This window comes from Salvelinus namaycush, chromosome 17 (assembly GCF_016432855.1).
Source record: "Salvelinus namaycush isolate Seneca chromosome 17, SaNama_1.0, whole genome shotgun sequence".
Taxonomy (NCBI): domain Eukaryota; kingdom Metazoa; phylum Chordata; class Actinopteri; order Salmoniformes; family Salmonidae; genus Salvelinus; species Salvelinus namaycush.
In genome coordinates, this window is record NC_052323.1 from 9,861,037 (window position 1) to 9,882,863 (window position 21,827).

Consider the following 21,827-nt stretch of genomic DNA (forward strand, 5'->3'; position numbering starts at 1 on the left):
ACTCCGGATGTGCCTGACTTGAATCTGACCGCTATTATTTTTGCGACCATTGAAAAAATCAAATCTTCATAACTTGGTTTCTTATTTCGAGAAATATTGTTGCCATATTCAAAAAGAAGCAGCACACAATTATTAATCCAACGGTGTCAACAATAAAATGTCGAGAAGACGGCACAGTGACGGAGATGATGGTAAGTTGTCGCTAGTTATTTCGAGGCTAACGGTATAACGTTAGCTGAAGCCCGCGAGAGTTGATGCTGCTAGCTCTGTTTGTCAATGTGTGCATGTTAGCCAAATAGCTAGCTAACCACCTTGATTGCTAACTAAATCATTATAGTTAGTCATTTCAATTAGCTAACGATGACTATCGGTTCATACTTGTATGTGACACTTTAAAACAAGTGTTTCGTAAGTCATTGGCAGTTTTCCAGCACCCCTTTATTGGCTAGTTAGTTAGCCTGATGGATTAGCATAGCCCTTGCTTTTAGCCGGTTAACTAGAAATTGCCTAGCAAACTACCTTTCGTTCCCCATCACATAAAGCAAAAACACTTCTTTATCCTACCATAACGTTACACATTTGACCAACATATAATGTGATATATAGCTAACGTTATTATCTTGTTGGTAACAACTGTTAATATTATTTCAGACCTTGGGGGCGGCAACCAGTGATGCCAAACAGTTGTTTATCTCGCTAGCTGGCTATCCTCTGCCATTTACCCCACAGACAGCGGATGTTCAAAATAATGATTTGTGAAATTAACTAGCTAGTAACTTGTTACACTACTGAAGGATAAAGTTTTTAAAGAGCTAAGCATATTTGAGCTAGCACAAAATACTACATTGAAGGAAGGCTTTATCTCAGACTGTATATGGTACATCTCCCCATCATCCGTCCTGTATGTGTCTGTCTGATTTCAAGGAGGCCAGTCTCACAAAAGAAGGAGAACGTCTGAGCCCATTGAGATTGAGGATCGCCTGGAATCACTGATATGTCGAGTGGGAGAAAAGGTAATAGGGCTTTGCAGTAAGTGTGGGGATGTTTTCTGCATGATACCCATGTGTGTATTTTCTCACTCACTATACTTTTTTTGCCTGATTTGACCCCAGAAATCACCAGATATGTTGCCCTACAACAATTTCTTCATTTGCAGAGTACCTCTTCCCTGGAAAGCAATTTGGAAGGTCTTGCAGGTGTCTTGGAAGCCGACCTCCCCAATTACAAAAACAAAATCCTCCGCATTTTGTGTGCTGTGTAAGCTATTGGAAGTTATTCTAATACATTTGAAGGACTTTTAGTAAAAATAAAGAAAAACCATGGAATGAGTAGGTGTGTCCAAACTTTTGACTGGTACTGTAATTGTGTGTCGGTTTTTGACAGAGCTCGACTTCTACCTGAGAAGCTGACCGTGTACACAACATTAGTGGGCCTTCTCAATGCCAGGAACTACAACTTTGGCGGGGAGTTTGTGGAGGCCATGATTCGACAACTCAAAGAGACCTTGAAGGCCAACCTGTACACCGAAGCGCTTTACCTAGTAAGTGTTTGGTGCGATAAAATAATTAGTCCACAGGCTCACCAAGGCAATTTTCTTTCAAAGTAATTACAGATGCATTACAATCATGTTTGACGTTATGCTAAACAATGGTTTCCAACACCCTGGCTTCCCTCTTTTCTCCAGGTGCGCTTCCTCTGTGACCTGGTGAACTGCCACGTGATTGCTGCCCCCTCCATGGTGGCCATGTTTGAGAACTTTGTTAGTGTCACTCAGGAGGAAGATGTGCCACAGGTAACATCTTATTGATGCATTTTAAACCCTTGAATTGTATGCAAGTATATACAGTTTAGTTTTAGGATTGGTACATTTGGACTGTTTTCCCTCTTCCCAGGTGCGCTCAGACTGGTTTGTCTATGTTGTACTCTCCAGTCTCCCCTGGGTTGGGAAGGAACTCTATGAGAAGAAGGACGTGGAGATGGACAGGCTCCTAAACCAGATTGACGGTTACCTCAAGTATGCTTTTTTCCCCCTCTTAGTTTGGTATTAACATGTCTATCTGGCTCTTTCCTAGTTGAGGAACTGTGCGTGATGTAATGCAACTGAAATTCATTAATATTTTGAGGGAGACTCCTTTGTCAACTGCACTCAATAGTGGTGAGGCGGTCATGGTGACACCGATCTATGGTTTTTTAGGAGGCGACTGAAGACTCATGTCTCCATGCTTCAGGTTTGGACAGCAGAGAAGCCACACCCACAAGAGGAGGTAAGTAAGAGATATGTGTTCATATATGTTATTCCTCTGTCATAACCATCATAACCATCACCTCTTCCTCGCTCGCCCTCAGTACCTGGACTGCCTGTGGGCTCAGATCCAGAAGCTGAAGAAGGACCGCTGGCAAGAGCGCCACATCCTGCGGCCGTACATCGCCTTTGACAGCGTGCTGTGTGAGGCCCTGCAGCACAACCTGCCACCCTTCACCCCGCCTGCCCACATGCCCGACTGCCAGTACCCCGTGCCCCGCGTTATCTTTCGCATGTTCGACTACACCGATGCCCCCGAGGTACCGTGTAGTACTCCCTCGCTCAGACCAGTCAGAGAGTACAGAGAAAGAGGAACGTTTGGGGATGGGATGAGCCTTTTTGGAATGCTCCGACTAGTCTTTCTCTCTCTCTCTCCCTGAACACAGGGTCCCGTCATGCCAGGCAGCCACTCTGTGGAGAGGTTTGTGATTGAGGATAACCTTCACAACATCATCAAGTCCCACTGGAAAGAGAGGAAGACCTGGTGAGCTGCTGTACTTTCCAATTGACTTGTTTATGTGTCCTCTTGTTGTGCGAGTGAGTAATTTCTGACTCGTAATTGATCGAACAACTTATTTGTTTTCAGTGCTGCGCAGTTGCTCAGCTATCCAGGGAAAAACAAGATCCCACTCAACTATCACATTGTGGAGGTAAGCCCATTACTGCTTCATATCAAGGTTTCATATCAATATGAGGACATGACCGAAGTCGACGCTTCGGTTCCTCTTTCCCTCTTTTCTGCCAGGTGATCTTTGGAGAGCTCTTCCAGCTGCCCTGTCCCCCCCACATCGACGTCATGTACACTACACTGCTCATCGAGCTCTGCAAGCTGCAGCCAGGCTCCCTGCCTCAAGTTGTATCCTTCTCCCCACTACTGGGACTACCCATTACAATCTAGTAAAGGGCACACTGAATGGGTGGTCCATCACAGAAATGCTTGTTTTAAATACTTGGATACTTGTTTTACAACTGTGAGCGTTAACCCCTTAACAGCCTCATCCCAGTTGGCCCAAGCCACAGAGATGATGTACATGAGACTGGACACTATGAACACTACTTGCATAGACCGACTCCTCAACTGGTTCTCCCACCATTTGAGTAACTTTCAGTTCCGATGGAGCTGGGACGACTGGTAAGATCAGCTGTCATTCACACAACTTTTCATTTTATTTTGTTGGAACCCCTACTTATTGTATTGAAATACTTATTTACTATTTAGAACAAATAAATGTTATTCTCCAAAGGACGGACTGTTTAGCGCTGGATGCAGACAAGCCCAAGCCCAAGTTTGTCAAGGAGGTACTGGAGAAATGCATGAGGTATTTCCATTCAGATCCACTAATACTGTGTTGCACCCAGCTTGTTTTAAATCATACATGGGGAGGGATGTGTTATAGAGTCTGTCCCTGTAAATTGACCAATCGTCTTTTGTTCTCGACCTCCAGGCTCTCCTATCATCAGCGGATAGTGGACATTGTCCCGCCCACTTTCACAGCCCTCATCCCAGCCGACCCCATCTTCTTTTACAAATACCAAGATGAGGCCAACAGTAAGTACACTGCCTCTCCAGGGGCCATTCATTTATGTATTCTTGAATGTATTTCTGTAAACTTCTGTCTGTTGGTGCATCATAGCCTGGGGACTAAGATGACTCTAATGTGCTCGTAATTGGTCTGCCATTTTTATTTATTTATTTCTGTTGGATTGTAAGAGTGTGATCACAAGTGGCAGCCTTTTGAGGGTAAAGCTCAAATAAACCCCAGGGATAACATTTCACATTAGTGTTGTTATTCCAGTGAAACTGTAATGGAACGGATGTAATTAGCCTGTAACAAGAAAGTAGTTCACTCAGCGTAATCTAAGTAAATACAGTGTGCACAGTCTTCCTTTTTCTTACTGTTGAACTCAGAAATACAACACGACACCTCTGCCTTTGTCCAGGTGCACTGCCAGGCTATGCCGTGGCCATAACGGTGGGCAACGCCATCAAGAACCGGGCCTCCAACGAGGAGATCCTCACCGTGCTCAAAGACGTGCCAAACCCCAACCAGGAAGATGACGACGGTCAGTTAGCCCCAAAGCACTCACCTTCTCAGTGTTCCTATATCCTACATACACTCATTACAGTACTGTACACCATAGGGATATGTTCTGCTCATTTCTCACTCGCCCCTCCTTTGTCTGTTTCCAGATGAGGGTGAGGGCTTCAACCCCCTAAAGATAGAGGTGTTCCTGCAGACCCTCCTCCATCTGGCTGCCAAGTCCTTCAGCCACTCCTTCAGTGCCCTGGCCAAGTGAGTGCCTGTTATGCCGACTCACACCCTCCATTTCTGTGGCCTCCTCTGTGCCACACAAAAAGGGTGGCATTGTTCAGCCTTGAGGCGTAGTGTAGCATCGCTATGATACCAGGCAGTTGAATGAACGGTGGGAATCTGTCTTCTGTTGATTTTTGCGCGTGTTGTCTGTGTGTACAACGCTTAAAGTATCCTGTTTCCATCTACCAGGTTCCATGAGATTCTGAAGGTCCTGACGGACTGTGACGAGGGCAAGCTACACATCCTCCGGGTGGTCTACGAGGTCTGGAGGAACCACCCACAAGTGAGACCGACACACCCACCTCCGTCACCTACACTAGAACCCTCATTTCCAGAGTTAATATAGATTTTGTGAATTGTGATGTGACCATAGGGTGTATGGAGAAAGGTGAGTCTGTGGTGTAACTGTGCGATTGACCTTTCGCTTTCTGTGCAGATGATCTCTGTGCTGGTGGACAAGTTGATCCGTACACAGATTGTGGACTGTGCAGCTGTAGCCAACTGGCTCTTCTCCCCAAGCATGGCTCATGAATTTACCAGGTGGGTGTTAAACCCTCTCTGCGTGTGTGCCCGCACACGCACGTTTGCTGTGTCTTCCTTTGCTGTAAATCAGATCATGCAAATATTTCGATCAATAATTTTCAATTATCCTAATATGTACTACAGTATAAAAATTCCACTGTTTTGAAATTAACGAACTCATGGATTCTCCATGCTTGGCCTTGTGGTGGGCAGGTTTTACGTGTGGGAGATTCTGCACTCCACCATCCGTAAGATGAACAAACACGTCCAGAAGATTCAGAAAGAGCTGGAGGAGGCCAAGGATAAGCTGGAGAGGCAACAGCATAAGAAGGTAGGCAGCACGAGGGTGTCCTAGCAACCACTGCTGTAAAAACTGCCTCTTTATAGACTCTTTAAATGCACGAATCGACCAACAGCATTGCTCTGAATATTGTACTGATTGTGCCAGTAGTTTCTCTTCCAAAGGTTTGCACAAAGCAGAATGTTCCCTTGTCTATATATAGTGACCTTTCAGATTGTGCACTAGTTTTGCTTTCTAAACATGCATCACATGTGATATTATCAACCCAACAAATAGAATTTGGCCTTGAATGGACAGTACTGTACACCATAGGGATATGTTCTGCTCATTTCTCACTCGCTCCTCCTTTGTCTGTTTCCAGATGAGGGTGAGGGCTTCAACACCCTAAAGATAGAGGTGCTGTGTTTGCTGATAATAGACATTACCAGTAGATGTCAGTGCTGCCACCATTTTTAAAGGGACGAGAGGAGCTAAATACGCAAATAAGATTCACTCTTTCTCTCCCTCAATCTCTCTCGTGTGTTTGTCTCTCTCCCCTCCCTCTCTCAGCAGAAGGACAGTGGCGATGAGGAGGACATGGAGAAGAACAGTGAGGATGAGGACGGTCAGCTGGAGGAGCAGATCGAGCGTCTGCAGGAGAAGGTGGAGTCGGCCCAGAGTGAGCAGAAGAACCTCTTCCTGGTCATCTTCCAGGTAGTGCATGGGCAATAAATCTTTTAAGTTAAATGTACTATGTCGGCAACATGGTTTTTTGTTTTCAACTGTTCAGCGCTTTCAGTGGTGCTGAGGAAAGAGGACAGTAGACAGGATGTCACTCCAACGTGTTTTGTATGAGTCCATAGTACCCAGCCTGATTTCATCCTTTTTTTTCCTAATCTTGTCACTCTCTGTCCCCGCAGCGCTTCATCATGATGCTGACGGAGCACCTGGTGCGCTGCGAGACAGGCAGTGTGGACTTCAGCACGCCCTGGTACAAGAACTGCATCGAGAGGCTGCAGCAGATCTTCCTCATGGTATTAGCTACCCTTTCTCGCCCCGTTCGTCAGTCTGACGGGCTCTGTTCGTTCAATTCCATGTAATTCAAGTTCAACTGATGTTCTTTTGTGTTTTCTTTGTAGCATCATGTGACCATCCAGCAGTACATGGGGACCCTGGAGAACCTGCTGTTCACCGCCGAGCTTGACCACCACATCCTAGCTGTTTACCAGCAGTTCTGTGCCCTGCAGCTCTGAGACCCTGCACACACACCATTACTTTACGTATGCCATACTCTATATATATATACACACACACACACACACTTGCATCAAGATGTCCTCATTACTTTTTTAAATTTTTACTTTGTGTGAGTGCCATTGACGGTATTAACTATAAAAGACCATATTTGAAGGAGGATTTGTTTATTTGGTGAAGTAGTACATTTGACAGATGTTAGAATCTGTCTGTCGGGTCTTATGCCATTTCTTTGTGTATTGTCCCCCCCCCCCCCCCCTTCATTTTGCTGTTCATTTTTACCACGTTACTCGTAGCCCTATTAAGGTGGCTCTTATATAAAAAAAACTGAGGTTGCAACTAGGCAAAAGGCGGAGGGTGGCTTTCAGTTTTGCTCAGGCGAGCCTGAATCCAGAGTGCTCTACTTTTTTTATATGTATTTTATGTGAATTGAAATTGGGGAAATTATTCAAACTCCTGTAGAGTCTTGTCTGTATGGTGTCTCTACTGAGGGGAGTGCAGTTCTGTTGGTCACTGTGTAACACTTTGGAACAGTGATGAAATAAATAGACTGAAATGGCTTCCTCTTTTCTTTACCCCTGTCTCTCTCTTTCTTAACTTAGAACTTTTAGATAAATGGCTCATTTTATCAGCTGCCTGTATCTTGGTCGGGGTGTATTGCATGTGGTAAACGGCACATAATAGTATCCAGGAGAAATGAAAGTCTTCTGACAATTATTCACTAAGTTGTATGTATTTAGAAGCGAATTAAACCAATGACTGTCATGGTTTATTTTACTATAAAGTATATTTACAGGAGTAGTTTAAAATACCAAATTTACACAATTGAATGTATAAATGAATTTGGTACTGACAAAAATGTGCCATCATTCAAATACCTGGAATTTGTTTTATGAAATCGTCTGTACATCCCACAAGCATACATGTCCACCACCATCACACATAAAAATTCCAGTCAATTCAGGTATTGGATTACTTTTGCAGCATACATTTCATGTCCAATTTAACAGACCGGGGCGAAATGACCTCAACTCTGCTCCGCATCAGTACAAAAGGTGCATAAGATGCTATTCATCTTAGTGCATACCTGTATAAAAGTAAAGCCCCGTTTCAAATTGAGTAACTTATGATCACTGTTTACCACCACCGTTTACGCAATATTAAATATCGCTATTGTAAAAACTGTAATCATTCACTTGGGACTAGAGAATGAAGCAGTATAGCAAAGGTAGAAATTACCTTTCAGTTACATTCCGAAAACCTAAATATTATTTGTAAAGGAATGTAATGGTAAGTCAATACACTTGGCCTCCTGTGAGAATTGGCGTGCTTCTGAAATGATGCCAGTGACATAGTGATCTCAAAGCAGCTCAGTTAACCCCTGGCCTGTGCCTACTTTGGGTCAGAGTTTGACGTGCTGTCACAGGTTGTCAGAGTTGGCATTTTTCCACCAGCCTGTGCCTCAGCATCCAGTCTCCTGTACTTCGTGTGGAAGAAGATAACGAAGCAGCATGTAAAGACACTGAACAGGCCTGCCATCACCAGCACGGGCACTGTGGAGACGTACACAGGAAAAGACAAGTCGATGACTGGAGCTAAGCCATTTTCAGACATTTCTACAGGAACTAATCACAGTGTGTGTGTTCTAGAGAGAATCACGCTGCTAGAGCCACAGCAAAGCACCAGACAATAATAATACAGGCTTGTTCCTCTTTATCAAGTCCCGAGAGGATTTCATTATGTTATATTTAGAAGTAAGAGTGGCAACTTAACTGAACATAACCTCCGGCATCACTGTGTTTTGGCCTTGGGCACGTAATTTATCTTTGGAGGGCACTATTTGTTTATGTATTCGTTGTAAAATAAACTATAGCTTGTCGGGTCACCTGTTCCTCAATTTCAATGGGAATAATGTATTTGCAACATACAGTACCAGTCAAAAGTTTGGACACACCTACTCATTCAAGGGTTTTTATTCATTTGTACTATTTTCAACATTGTACAATAATAGTGAAGACATCAAAACTATGACATAACACATATGGAATTATGTAGTCCCCCCACCAGCAAAGCAGCCCCACACCATCACACCTCCTCCTCCATGCTTCACGGTGGGAACCACACATGCGGAGATCATCCGTTCACCTACTCTGCGTCTCACAATGACACAGCGTTTGGAACCAAAACCTCAAATTTGGACTCATCAGCCCAAAGGACAGATTTCCGCCGGTCTAATGTCCATTGCTCGTGTTTCTTGGCCCAAGCAAGTCTCTTCTTCTTATTGGTGTCCTTTAGCAGTGTTTTTTTTGCAGCAATTCGACCGCGAAGGCCTGATTCACACAGTCTCCTCTTAACAGTGCCACAATACAGTGCCACTGACACGGCCGACTACCAAAACCTGCGGGCTCTCCTTCACCGCAGCCAACGTGAGTAAAACATTTAAACGTGTTAACCCTCGCAAAGCTGCCGGCCTAGACGGCATCCCTTGACTCGTCCTCAGAGAATGCGCAGAGCAGCTGGCTGGAGTGTTTACGGACATATTCAATCAATCCCTATCCCAGTCTGCTGTTCCCACATGCTTCAAGAGACCCACCACTGTTCCTGTTCCCAAGAAAGCTAAGGTAACTGAGCAAAACGACTATCACTCACTTCCGTCATCATGAAGTGCTTTGAGAGACTAGGTCAAAGATCATGTCACCTCCACCCTACCTGACACCCTAGACCCACTCCAATTTGCTTACCGCCCCAATAGGTACACAGACGATGCAATCTCAATCACACTGCACACTGCCCTAACCCATCTGGACAAGAGGAATACTTATGTAAGAATGTTGTTCATCGATTACAGCTCAGCATTCAACGCCGTAGTACCCTCCAAGCTCATCATTAAGCTCGGGGCCCTGGGTCTGAACCCCGCCCTGTGCAACTCGGTCCTAGACTTCCTGACGGGCCGCCCCCCAGGTGGTGAAGGTAGGAAACAACATCTCCACCCCGCTGATCCTCAACACTGGGACCCCACAAGGGTGCGTGCTCAGCCCTCTCCTGTACTCCCTGTTCACCCATGACTGCGTGGCCATGCACGCCTCCAACTCAATCATCAAGTTTGCAGACGACACAACAGTAGTAGGCTTGATTACCAACAACGACGAGACGGCCTACAGGGAGGAGGTGAGGGCCCTCAGAGTATGGTGTCAGGAAAAGAACCTCACACTCAACGTCAACAAAACAAAACAAAGGAGATGATTGTGGACTTCAGGAAACAGCAGAGGGAGCACCCCCCTATCCACATCGACGGGACAGTAGTGGAGAAGGTGGAAAGTTTTAAGTTCCTCGGCGTACACATCACGGACAAACTGAAATGGTCCACCCACACAGACAGCGTGGTGAAGAAGGCACAACAGCGCCTCTTCAACCTCAGGAGGCTGAAGAAATTTAGCTTGTCACCTAAAACACTCACAAACTTTTACAGATGCACAATTGAGAGCATCCTGTCGGGCTGTATCACTGCCCTGGTACGGCAGCTGCTCCGCCCACAACCGTAAGGCTCTCCAGAGGGTAGTGAGGTCTGCACAACGCATCACCGGGGGAAAACTACCTGCCCTCCAGGACACCTACACCACACGATGTCACAGGAAGGCCAAAAAGATCATCAAGGACAACAACCACCCGAGCCACTGCCTGTTCACCCCGCTATCATCCAGAAGGCGAGGTCAGTACAGGTGCATCAAAGCTGGGACCGAGAGACTGAAAAACAGCTTCTATCTCAAGGCCATCAAACTGTTAAACAGCCATCACTAACATTGAGTGGCTGCTGCCAACATACTGACTCAAATCTCTAGCCTCTTTAATAACTAAACATTGGATGTAATAAATGTATCCCTAGTCACTTCAAACAATGCCACTTTATATAATGTTTACATACCCTACATTACTCATCTCATATGTATATACTGTACTCTATACCATCTACTGCATCTTGCCTATGCCGTTCGGCCATCGCTCATCCATACATTTATATGTACATATTCTTATTCATTCCTTTACACTTGTGTGTATAAGGTAGATGTTGTGAAATTGTTAGATTACTTGTTAGATATTACTGCACGATTGGAACTAGAAGCACAAGCATTTCGCTACACTCGCATTAACATCTGCTAACCTTGTGTATGTGACCAATACAATTTGATTTGATTTGATTTGTTGAGATGTGTCTGTTACTTGAACTCTGTGAAGCATTTCTTTGGGCTGCAATTTCTGAGGCTGGTAACTCTAATGAACTTATCCTCTGCAGCAGAGGTAACTCTGGGTCTTCCTTTCCTGTGGACATCATCGTGAGAGCCAGTTTCATCATAGCGCTTGATGGTTTTTGCGACTGCACTTGAAGAAACGTTCAAAGTTCTTGAAATTTTCCAAATTGACTGACCTTCATGTCTTAAAGTAACGATGGACTGTCGTTTCTCTTTGCTTATTTGAGCTGTTCTTTCCATAATAGGGACTTGGTCTTTTACCAAATAGGGCTATCTTCTGTATACCACCCCTACCTTGTCACAACACAACTGATTGGCTCAAACGCATTAAGAAGGAAAGAAATTACACAAATTAACTTTTAACAAGGTACACCTGTTAATTGAAATGCATTCCAGGTGACTACCTCATTAAGCTGGTTGAGAGAATGCCAAGAGTGTGCAAAGCTGTCATGAAGGAAAAGGGTGGCTACTTTGAAAAAGATCAAATATCAAATATATTTTGATTTGTTAAACACTTTTTTGGTTACTACATGATTCCATGTGTTATTTCACAGTTTTGATGTCTTCACTATTATTCTACAATGTAGACAATTGTGAAAATAAAGAAAAACCCTGGAATGAGTAGGTGTGTCCAAACTTTTGACTGGTACTGTATATTGTTAGCTGTGGCAAAGCATGTGTTGTCTAGGATGCCGTTTCAGCCAACATTTCGGTCTGCCATGTGCACCTTGTGTTATTTGCATACAAATGCAAAGTCTTAACTGCTAACAAAACAACCAATAGCTGTAATTGCCTGCAGAAATGTAATGGTGGGCAACCGATTGTACCTCAATTAGCATTCATATACTATTTTAATCCCTCCGATACATATGGTAGTTCTTGACTTACCCCTCCAACTCAAGGCCGCATCACCTCCTACAGAACAGGTAGAGAAGGGCGAGTAGGCCATTGGTTTGGTCAACCCCTGAAGAAGCAGTATATAGATAACTGACTGGATCTGTCTGAAAAAACAAAAACAAGCACATGCTTATTAACACATAGCCCTTTATTCACAGTCTTGCTCTTTAGTCTATGTTCTTCTTGTATGAAACAGTGTATCAGACAGATGTACCCTGATATAAATATCAGGCCTGCTGAGGTGGCCTCCCCAACCGGGTAGGAGCACTCCACAGACAACTCCATGGCAACCGGGTAAATGGAGAAGCCGAAAAAGCCGAAGAGCGAACAAGCAACGGCCACGGCTATTCCCTGATTCCGCATCTGAGATACCTGGTAGGGGGAAACACACACACACAAGGATGAGAAGGTGTTACAAACAGAACTGCTTCATAAAAATAGAAGATTGTAAAGAGGATAATGGCAACAACAGAGAGGGCTGCTGTGCTTCTAGCTCATAGGAAAATTTGCACTATTTTGTTTTTTTATGTATTCTTTTTTACATTATTAGACCACACATTTTTTTGTGTTATTACATACAGCCGGGAAGAACTACTGAATATCAGAGCGGCGGTAACTCACCAGCACTACCAGCATTACAACCAGGAATATGACTTTCCCAAAGCGAATCCTTTGTTCGCACCCCCCAGGGCAATTTAACTGATTCCAGAGGCCGACCCAAAACACCGCCGGCAGAGGAGAGGTACTCGGAGCGGTCTTCTTGTTTGCTAATGTTCAGTCTCTGGATAATAAAGTTGATGAGCTCAAAGCGAGGATTTCTTTCCAGAGAGACATCAGGGATTACAACATACTCTGTTTAACGGAAACATGGCTCTCTCGGGATATACTGTCTGGGGAAGTCCAGCCAGCTGGGTTCTCAGTTGATCGTGCAAACAGGAATAAATATCTCTCCGGGAAGAAGATGTGCGGTGGTGTTTAACGACTCATGGTGTGATTGTTCACCCAACCTAGAATACCTCACAATCAAATGCTGACCGTATTATCGCCCAATAGAATTCTCTTCGGTTATAGTCACAGCCGTGTATATCCCCCTTCAAGCCAATACCACGACGGCCCTCAAAGAACTTCAAAGGACTTTATGCAAACTGGAAACCACATATCCTGAGGCGACATTTATTGTAGCTGGGGATTTTAACAAAGCAATTTTGAGAAAAAGGCTGCCGAAGTTCTATCAACACATTGACTGTAGTACTCGCGCTGCTAAAACACTCGACCACTACTACTCCAACTTCCGCGTTGCCTACAAGGCCCTCCCCCGCCCTCCTTCGGCAAATCTGACCATGACTCCATTTTGCTCCTCCCTTCCTATAGGCAGAAACTCAAATAGGAAGTATCAGTGCAAAGGACAATTCAACGCTGGTCTGACCAATCGGAATCCACGCTTCAAGATTGTTTTGATCAAGCGGACTGGGATATGTTCCGGGTAGCTTCCGAGAATAACATTGACGAATATACTGATAGAGTGACTGAGTTTATCAGGAAGTGTATAGGAGATGTTGTACCCACTGTGACTATTAAAACCTACCCTAACCAGAGACCGTGAATAGAAGGTGTAACAGTTTAACTTTAGTCCGTCCCCTCGCCCCAACCCGGGCGCGAACCAGGGACCCTCTGCACACATCATCAACAGTCACCCACGAAGCATCGTTACCCATTGCTCCACAAAAGCCGCGGCCCTTGCAGAGCAAGGGGAACCACTACTTCAAGGTCTCAAAGCAAGTGACGTCACCGATTGAAACGCTATTAGCGCGCACCACCGCTAACTAGCTAGCCATTTCACATCGGTTACACTCACCCCCCTTTCGACCTCCTCCTTTTCCGCAGCAACCAGTGATCCGGGTCAACAGTCTCAATGTAACAGTTTAACTTTAGTCCGTCCCCTCGCCCCGAACCGGGCGCGAACCAGGGACCCTCTGCACACATCAACAACAGTCACCCACAAAGCATCGTTACCCATTGCTCCACAAAAGCCACGGCCCTTGCAGAGCAAGGGGAACCACTACTTCAAGGTCTCAAAGTGAGTGACGTCACCGATTGAAACGCTATTAGCGCGCACCACCGCTAACTAGCTTGCCATTTCACATCGGTTACAAAGGCATCATTCGTGCAAAACTGAAAGCACGAACCACTGCATTTATAAATATGGCAAGGTGACTGGGAATATGGCAGAATACAAACAGTGTAGTTATTCCCTCCGTAAGGCAATCAAACAGACAAAATGTCAGTACAGAGACAAAGTGGAGTTGCAATTCAACAGCTCAGACATGAAACGTACGTATGTGGCAGGGTCTACAGACAATCACGGACTACAAAAGGAAAATCAGCCACATCGCAGACACCATCGTCTTGATTCCGGACAAGCTAAACACCTTCTTCGCCCGCTTTGAGGATAACACAGTGCCACCGACGCGGCCCGCTACCAAGGAATGTGGGCTCTCCATCTCCGTGGCCGAAGTGTGTAAGACATTTAAGCGCGTTAACCCTCGCAAGGCTGCCGGTCCAGACAGCATCCCCAGCCGCGTCGTCAGAGCATGCGCAGACCAGCTGGCTGGAGTGTTTACGGACATATTCAATCTCTCCCTATCCCAGTCTGCTGTCCCCAAATGCTTCAAGATGTCCACCATTGTTCCTGTACCCAAGAAAGCAAAGGTAACTGAACTAAATTACTATCGACCCATAGCAGTCAATTCTGTCATCATGAAGTGCTTTGAGAGACTAGTCAAGGATCATATCACCTCTACCTTACCTGTCACCCTAGACCCACTTCAATTTGCTTACCGCCGGAATAGATCCACAGACGATGCAATCGCCATCGCACTGCACACTGTCCTATCCCATCTGGACAAGAGGAATACCTATGCAGGAATGCTGTTCATTGACTATAGCTCAGCATTCAACACCATAGTACCCTCCAAGCTCATCATTAAGCTTGAGGTCCTGGGTCAGAACCCCGCCCTGTTCAACTGGCTCCTGGACTTCCTGACAGACCACCCCCCCAGGTGGTGAATGTAGAAAACAACACCTCCACTTCACTGATCCTCAACACTGGGACCCCACAAGGGTGCGTGCTCAGCCCCCTCCTGTACTCCCTGTTCACCCATGACTGAGTGGCCACGCATGCCTCCAACTCAATCATCAAGTTTGCAGACAACACAACAGTAGTAGGCTTGATTACCAACAATGACGATACAGCCTACAGGGAGGAGGTGAGGGCTCCCGGAGTGTGGCGCCAGGAATATAACCTCTCACTCAACGTCAACAAAACAAAGGAGATGATCGTGGACTCCAGGAAACAGCAGAGGGAGCACCCCCCTATTATCCACATCAACGGGACAGCAGTGGAGAAGGTGGAAAGCTTCAAGTTCCTCGGCATACACATCACTGACAAACTGAAATGGTCCACCCACACAGACAGTGTGGTGAAGAAGGCGCAACGGCGCCTCTTCAACCTCAGGAGGTGGAATAAATTTGCGTGGCACCTAAAACCCTCACAAACTTTTACAGATGCACAATTGAAAGCATCCTGTCGGGTTGTATCACCGCCCTGGTACTGCAACTGCACCGCCAGAAACTCCAGAGGGTGGTGAGGTCTGCCCAACGCATCACCGGGGGCAAACTACCTGCCCTCCAGGACACCTACAGCACCCAATGTCACAGGGAGGTCAAAAAGATTATCAAGGACAACAACCACCCGAGCCACTGCCTGTTCATCACACTATCATCCAGAAGGCGAGGTCAGTACAGGTGCATCAAAGCTGGGACCGAGAGACTGAAAAACAGCTTCTATCTCAAGGCCATCAGACTGTTAAATAGCCATCACTAGCACATTAGTGGCTGCTGCCTATAGACTTTAAATCACTGGCCACTTTAATAAATGGAACACTAGTCACTTTAATAATGTTTACATATTTTGCATTACTCATCTCATATGTATATAATGTATTCTATTCTACTGTATCTTAGTCTATGCCGCTCTGACATTGTTTGTCCGTACATTGATATATTCTAAATTCCATTCCTTTACTTAGATTTGTGAGTATAGGCTGTATGTTGTGAAATTATTAGGTATTACTTGTTAGATATTACTGCAGTCGGAGCTAGAAACACAAGCATTTCGCTACACCCGCAATAACATCTGCTAAACAAGTATGTGACCAATTCAATTTGATTTGATACTTTGAAAGAAGAAAAACTGAAAATATATGCTGTTTTCTTCCACCCCAAACCTTAGTTTGGAACAAGCATCACTGTTTCATCATCACACCTATTCATGAAGTACTAAACTGATAACCCTGAGGTTTGACCCCGACTCACCACTGAGAAGGCAATGCAGGCCAGCGCTGAGAGGCTCATGTTGACCTTGGTGACCTCTGTGAACTTCTTGGTCTTGTCAACGTAGAGACCCAGGAAGCCAGCTCCGACTATACCGAACACGATGAAGAGACCTCCGCACAGTCCTGCAAAGTCCTGCAACAACAACACACATTGAAAATATTGTTCAGGAAACCAATTCATGGGACATATGTTTTCATATTTTGCAATGAAAAACGAATCTTGTTGGTCCTTTGGGATCATTGATGGGTGCTTACATTAGTGTATCCTCGGACGCACATAATCTGCTCCAGCAGTGTAGAGAAGCAGGTGAACACAGCGATCCCCGAGCCGAAACACAGCAGGAGAATCATGTAGGCCTTGTTCCTCAGGAGCTACAAAGGAACAGGAGGCAGACAGGTTACAGTGTGTTACAGATGGTCCTGTTAGAAGATAGCCATCAGGGATCATTCAATACTGCAGAAATTTGATTTCAAGCAGTATCCAAATCCATCGGATGTAGTGATCACAATTTAGTATCCATATCTAGGAAAACCAAAGTTCCAAAGGCTGGGCCTAATATAGTGTATAAGAGGTCATACAATACGTTTTGCAGTGATTCCTATGTTGATTGATGTAAAGAATATTTGTTGGTCCGTGGTGTGCAATGAAGAGCAACCAGACGCTGCACTTGACACATTTATGAAATTGCTTATCCCAGTTACTAATAAGCATGCACCCATTAAGAAAATGGCTGTAAAAACTGTTAAATCCCCCTGGATTGATGAGGAATTAAAAAATGTATGGTTGAGAGGGATGAGGCAAAAAGAATGGCAAATAAGTCTGGCTGCACAACTGATTGGCAAACCTACTGCAAATTGAGAAATCTTGTGACTAAACTGAATAAAAAGAAGAAGAAACTACACTATGAAACAAATATAAATGACATAATGAATGATAGTAAAATGCTTTGGAGCACCTTAAATGAAATTTTGTGCAAAAATGCAAACTCAGTTCCATCATTCATTGAATCAGATGGCTCATTCATCACAAACCCCACTGATAATGATTTTTTCATTGACAAGATTAGCAATCTTAGGCATGACATGCAAGCAACAAATGCTGACACTACACATCCAAATATATTTGACCAAATTATGAAAGACAAGCACTGTAATTTTGAATTCCGTAAAAGTGAGGGTGGAAGAGGTGAAAAAAGTATTGTTGTCTATGAACAATGACAAGCCACCGGGGTCTGACAACTTGGATGGAAAATTACTGAGGATAATAGCGGACAATATTTTCTTCAATTTAAGCTTACTAGAAAGTGTGTGCCCTCAGGCCTAGAGGGAAGCAAAAGTCATTCCGCTACCTAAGAATAGTAAAGCCCCCTTTACTGGCTCAAGTAGCCGACCAATCAGCCTGTTACCAACACTTAGTAAAAATTGTGTTTGACTAGATACAATGCTATTTTACCCTAAACAAATTGACAAAAGACTTTCAGCACGCTTATAGGAAAGAACATTCAACAAGCACAGCACTTACACAAATGACTGATGATTGGCTGAGAGAAATTGATGATAAAAGATTGTGGGGGCTGATTTGTTAGACTTCAGTACAGCTTTTGACATTATCGATCATAGTCTTCTGCTGGAAGAACATATGCGTTTTGGCTTTACACCCCCTGCTATATTGTGGATAAAGAGTTACTTGTCTAACAGAACACAGAGGGTGTTCTTTAATGGAAGCCTCTCAAACATAATCCAGGTAGAATCACAATTTCCCCAGGGCAGCTGTCTAGGCCCCTTACTTTTTTCAATTTTACTAACGACATGAGTAAAGCCAGTGTGTCTATGTATGCAGATGACTCAACACTATACACATCAGCTACAACAGAGACTGAAATGACTGCAACACTTAACAAAGAGTTACAGTTAGTTTCAGAATGGGTGGCAAGGAATAAGTTATTCCTAAATATTTCAAAAACTAAAAGCATTGTATTTGGGAAAAGTCATTCACTAAACCCTAAACCTCAACTAAATGTTGTAATAAATAATGTGGAAATTGAGCAAGTTGAGGTGACTGTTATGGTCAAAACATATTGATACAACAAAAGCTAAGATGGGGAGAAGTCTGTCCATAATAAAGCGCTGCTCTGCCTTCTTAACAGCACTATCAACAAGGCAGGCCCTACAGGCCCTAGTTTTGTTGCACCTGAACTACTACTGTTCAGTCCTGCACTGAGGATAGGACACACTGTCACCACCGATAAATCCACTATAATTGAGAATTTCAATAAGCATTTTTCTACGGCAGGCCATGCCTTCTACGGCTGTCCACGGCTGGCCATGCTTTCCACCTGGCTACCCCTACCCGGTCAACAGCACTGCACCCCCCACAGCAACTCGCCCAAGCCTTCCCCATTTCTCCTTCTCCTAAATCCAGTCAGCTGATGTTCTGAAAGAGCTGCAAAATCTGGACCCCTACAAATCAGCCGGGGTAGACAATCTGGACCCTTTCTTCCTAAAATTATCTGCCGAAATTGTTGCAACCCCTATTACTAGTCTGTTCAACCTCTCTTTCGTGTCGTCTGAGATTCCCAAAGATTGGAAAGCAGCTGCAGTCATCCCCCTCTTCAAAGGGGGGGACACTCTTGACCCAAACTACTACAGACCTATATCTATCCTACCCTGCCTTTCTAAGGTCTTCGAAAGCCAAGTCAACAAACAGATTACCGACCATTTCGAATCCCACCATACCTTCTCCGCTATGCAATCTGGTTTCAGAGCTGGTCATGGGTGCACCTAAGCCACGCTGAAGGTCCTAAACGATATCTTAACCGCCATCGATAAGAAACAATACTGTGCAGCCGTATTCATTGACCTGGCCAAGGCTTTCGACTCTGTCAATCACCACATCCTCATCGGCAGACTCGATAGCCTTGGTTTCTCAAATGATTGCCTCACCTGGTTCACCAACTACTTCTCTGATAGAGTTCAGTGTGTCAAATCGGAGGGCCTGTTGTCCGGGCCTCTGGCAGTCTCTATGGGGGTGCCACAGGGTTCAATTCTTGGACCGACTCTCTTCTCTGTATACATCAATGATGTCGCTCTTGCTGCTGGTGAGTCTCTGATCCACCTCTACGCAGACGACACCATTCTGTATACTTCTGGCCCTTCTTTGGACACTGTGTTAACAAACCTCCAGACGAGCTTCAATGCCATACAACTCTCCTTCAGTGGCCTCCAATTGCTCTTAAATACAAGTAAAACTAAATGCACGCTCTTCAACCGATCGCTGCCTGCACCTGCCCGCCCGTCCAACATCACTACTCTGGACGGTTCTGACTTAGAATATGTGGACAACTACAAATACCTAGGTGTCTGGTTAGACTGTAAACTCTCCTTCCAGACTCACATCAAACATCTCCAATCCAAAGTTAAATCTAGAATTGGCTTCCTATTTCGCAAAACAAAGCATCCTTCACGCATGCTGCCAAACATACCCTTGTAAAACTGACCATCCTACCGATCCTCGACTTCAGCGATGTCATTTACAAAATAGCCTCCAATACCCTACTCAATAAATTGGATGCAGTCTATCACAGTGCCATCCGTTGTCACCAAAGCCCCATATACTACCCATCACTGCGACCTGTACGCTCTCGTTGGCTGGCCCTCGTTTCATAATCGTCGCCAAACCCACTGGCTCCAGGTCATCTACAAGACCCTGCTAGGTAAAGTCCCCCCTTATCTCAGCTCGCTGGTCACCATAGCAGCACCCACCTGTAGCACGCGCTCCAGCAGGTATATCTCTCTGGTCACCCCCAAAACCAATTCTTCCTTTGGCCGCCTCTCCTTCCAGTTCTCTGCTGCCAATGACTGGAACGAACTACAAAAATCTCTGAAACTGGAAACACTTATCTGCCTCACTAGCTTTAAGCACCAGCTGTCAGAGCAGCTCACAGATTACTGCACCTGTACAAAGCCCATCTATAATTTAGCCCAAACAACTACCTCTCCCCCTACTGTATTTATTTATTTTGCTCCTTTGCACCCCATTATTTCTATCTCTACTTTGCACATTCTTCCACTGCAAATCTACCATTCCAGTGTTTTACTTGCTATATTGTATTTACTTCACCACCATGGCCTTTGTTTTGCCTTTACCTCCCTTATCTCACCTCATTTGCTCACATTGTATATAGACTTATTTTTCTACTGTATTATTGAATGTTTGTTTTACTCCATGTGTAACTCTGTGTTGTTGTATGTGTCGAACTGCTTTGCTTTATCTTGGCTAGGTTGCAGTTGTAAATGAGAACTTGTTCTCAACTTGCCTACCTGGTTAAATAAAGGTGAAATTTAAAAATTTAAAAAGTGTGGTCAGGTGCCACAAAGAGGGACCTTTTTGCAATTGGCTCAGAACAGGGCAGCACGGCTGGCCCTCGGATGTACACAGAGAGCTAACATTAATAATATGAATGTCAATCTATCCTGGCTCAAAGTGGAGGAGAGATTGACTTCATCACTACTTGTATTTGTGAGCGGTATTGACATGTTGAATGTACCGATGTGTCTGTTTGAACTACTTGCACACAGCTCGGACACCCATGCACACCCCGACAAGACATTCCTCTTCACAGTCCCAAATCCAGAACAGACTATGGGAGGCGCACAGTACTACATAGAGCCATGACTACATGGAACTCTATTCCACATCAAGTAACTCATGCAAGTAGTAACATTTGATTTCAAAAACAGATAGAAATACACCTTATGGAACAGCGGGGACTAGGAAGCAACAAAAACATAGGCACAGACACACACGATAACATACACACTATACACACACGTACACATGGATTTTGTGTTGTAGATATGTGGTAATAGAGTAGGGGCCTAAGGGCAAACACTTAATGTGTTGTGAAATCTGTTGTTAATGTTTTGTAATGTTTTTAAAAATGTATAACTGCCTTCATTTTGCTGGACAGAGAGTAAGAAAGGAAGAGTATCTGCTAATAAATACCAAACATACAATGCAATATGGATGCTGTTACCCCCTCAAATGAAGTATAATGAGCCTGAACCTCAGTACCATCAGGAGTGAATTAAATGTTGATGGGGACTACAAATATTATTAGTACAGTATTGTCATTCTTTGTGTGTATAACTCCTCACCAGCTTGATTCCCTCCAGGAAGGGCTCTGAATTGGAGCTTTCGGCACTGGCTGAGGGGGGCGTTGGGGGGGCACTATCACGGATCCCCACTGTTGCTAGGAGACAGATAATGGCTGCTGGTACAGCATATATGAACAGCTGGGAAGATCAGTGAACGCGGAAAAAGTATTAATGCAGTGATAAATATATATGCAATCTAAAGTCAAGACGATCTGTTTTACTATTTCTTCCTTAACTCACCATTAAAGCGATGTTGTTGGTAGTCCCCACAATCATAGGGGAAAAGATGCTAGCAATGAGAATCCCAAGGGGATTTGCTGAAAGGAGAAATAGAGAAACACAACCGAAAAATGTAAAATAGGCCGCCATGATATTGTCTTTTGTTTGGAGCTTAAACGAAAAGACATTTTGGACTTTCTCTTCCTACTTTTTAGGGGATCTCAGTTCCTGTGACTGAAA

At 44.5% G+C, this 21,827-nt stretch overlaps 2 protein-coding genes across 3 annotated transcripts in view; one reads left to right on the forward strand and one right to left on the reverse strand.

Moving 5' to 3' along the window:
* Positions 1-7,248, forward strand: LOC120062272 (nuclear cap-binding protein subunit 1-like). Of its 2 annotated transcripts, none has more exons than XM_039012108.1 (22): positions 1-191; positions 925-1,013; positions 1,157-1,257; positions 1,384-1,540; positions 1,685-1,792; positions 1,893-2,014; positions 2,195-2,264; positions 2,347-2,562; positions 2,689-2,786; positions 2,889-2,952; positions 3,048-3,158; positions 3,307-3,434; positions 3,547-3,621; positions 3,748-3,851; positions 4,244-4,366; positions 4,494-4,596; positions 4,807-4,900; positions 5,054-5,157; positions 5,353-5,470; positions 5,990-6,133; positions 6,340-6,453; positions 6,559-7,248. In XM_039012108.1, the coding sequence occupies exons 1-22, from the start codon at positions 158-160 to the stop codon at positions 6,670-6,672; spliced, it is 2,391 nt and encodes a 796-aa protein (XP_038868036.1). In that variant the 5' UTR covers positions 1-157; the 3' UTR covers positions 6,673-7,248. The 2 variants fall into 2 exon arrangements, with proteins under 2 accessions (XP_038868036.1, XP_038868037.1); XM_039012109.1 differs by having other exon boundaries at positions 5,993-6,133.
* The window catches only part of LOC120062274 (solute carrier family 49 member A3-like), a 23,481-nt gene continuing 8,571 nt past the window's right edge, over positions 6,918-21,827 (reverse strand). Inside the window, exons 4-10 of the mRNA XM_039012110.1 lie at positions 21,609-21,685; positions 21,369-21,506; positions 16,467-16,583; positions 16,192-16,344; positions 12,032-12,189; positions 11,809-11,921; positions 6,918-8,226 (exon numbers count right to left, since the gene is read on the reverse strand). Coding sequence (XP_038868038.1) covers positions 8,066-8,226; positions 11,809-11,921; positions 12,032-12,189; positions 16,192-16,344; positions 16,467-16,583; positions 21,369-21,506; positions 21,609-21,685 — 917 coding nt within the window. The 3' untranslated portion in view covers positions 6,918-8,065. The remainder of the gene's footprint in view (positions 8,227-11,808; positions 11,922-12,031; positions 12,190-16,191; positions 16,345-16,466; positions 16,584-21,368; positions 21,507-21,608; positions 21,686-21,827) is intronic.

What these genes read in the sequence shown, in the direction of transcription:
- LOC120062272 (XM_039012108.1), top strand. Translation starts at nt 158, where the DNA reads ATGTCGAGAAGACGGCACAGTGACGGAGATGATG. An exon ending in CAGGCTCCCTGCCTCAAGTT is followed by an intron (nt 3,159 to 3,306) that starts GTATCCTTCTCC and finishes GCCTCATCCCAG; the next exon opens with TTGGCCCAAGCCACAGAGAT. An exon ending in GTACTGGAGAAATGCATGAG is followed by an intron (nt 3,622 to 3,747) that starts GTATTTCCATTC and finishes CTCGACCTCCAG; the next exon opens with GCTCTCCTATCATCAGCGGA.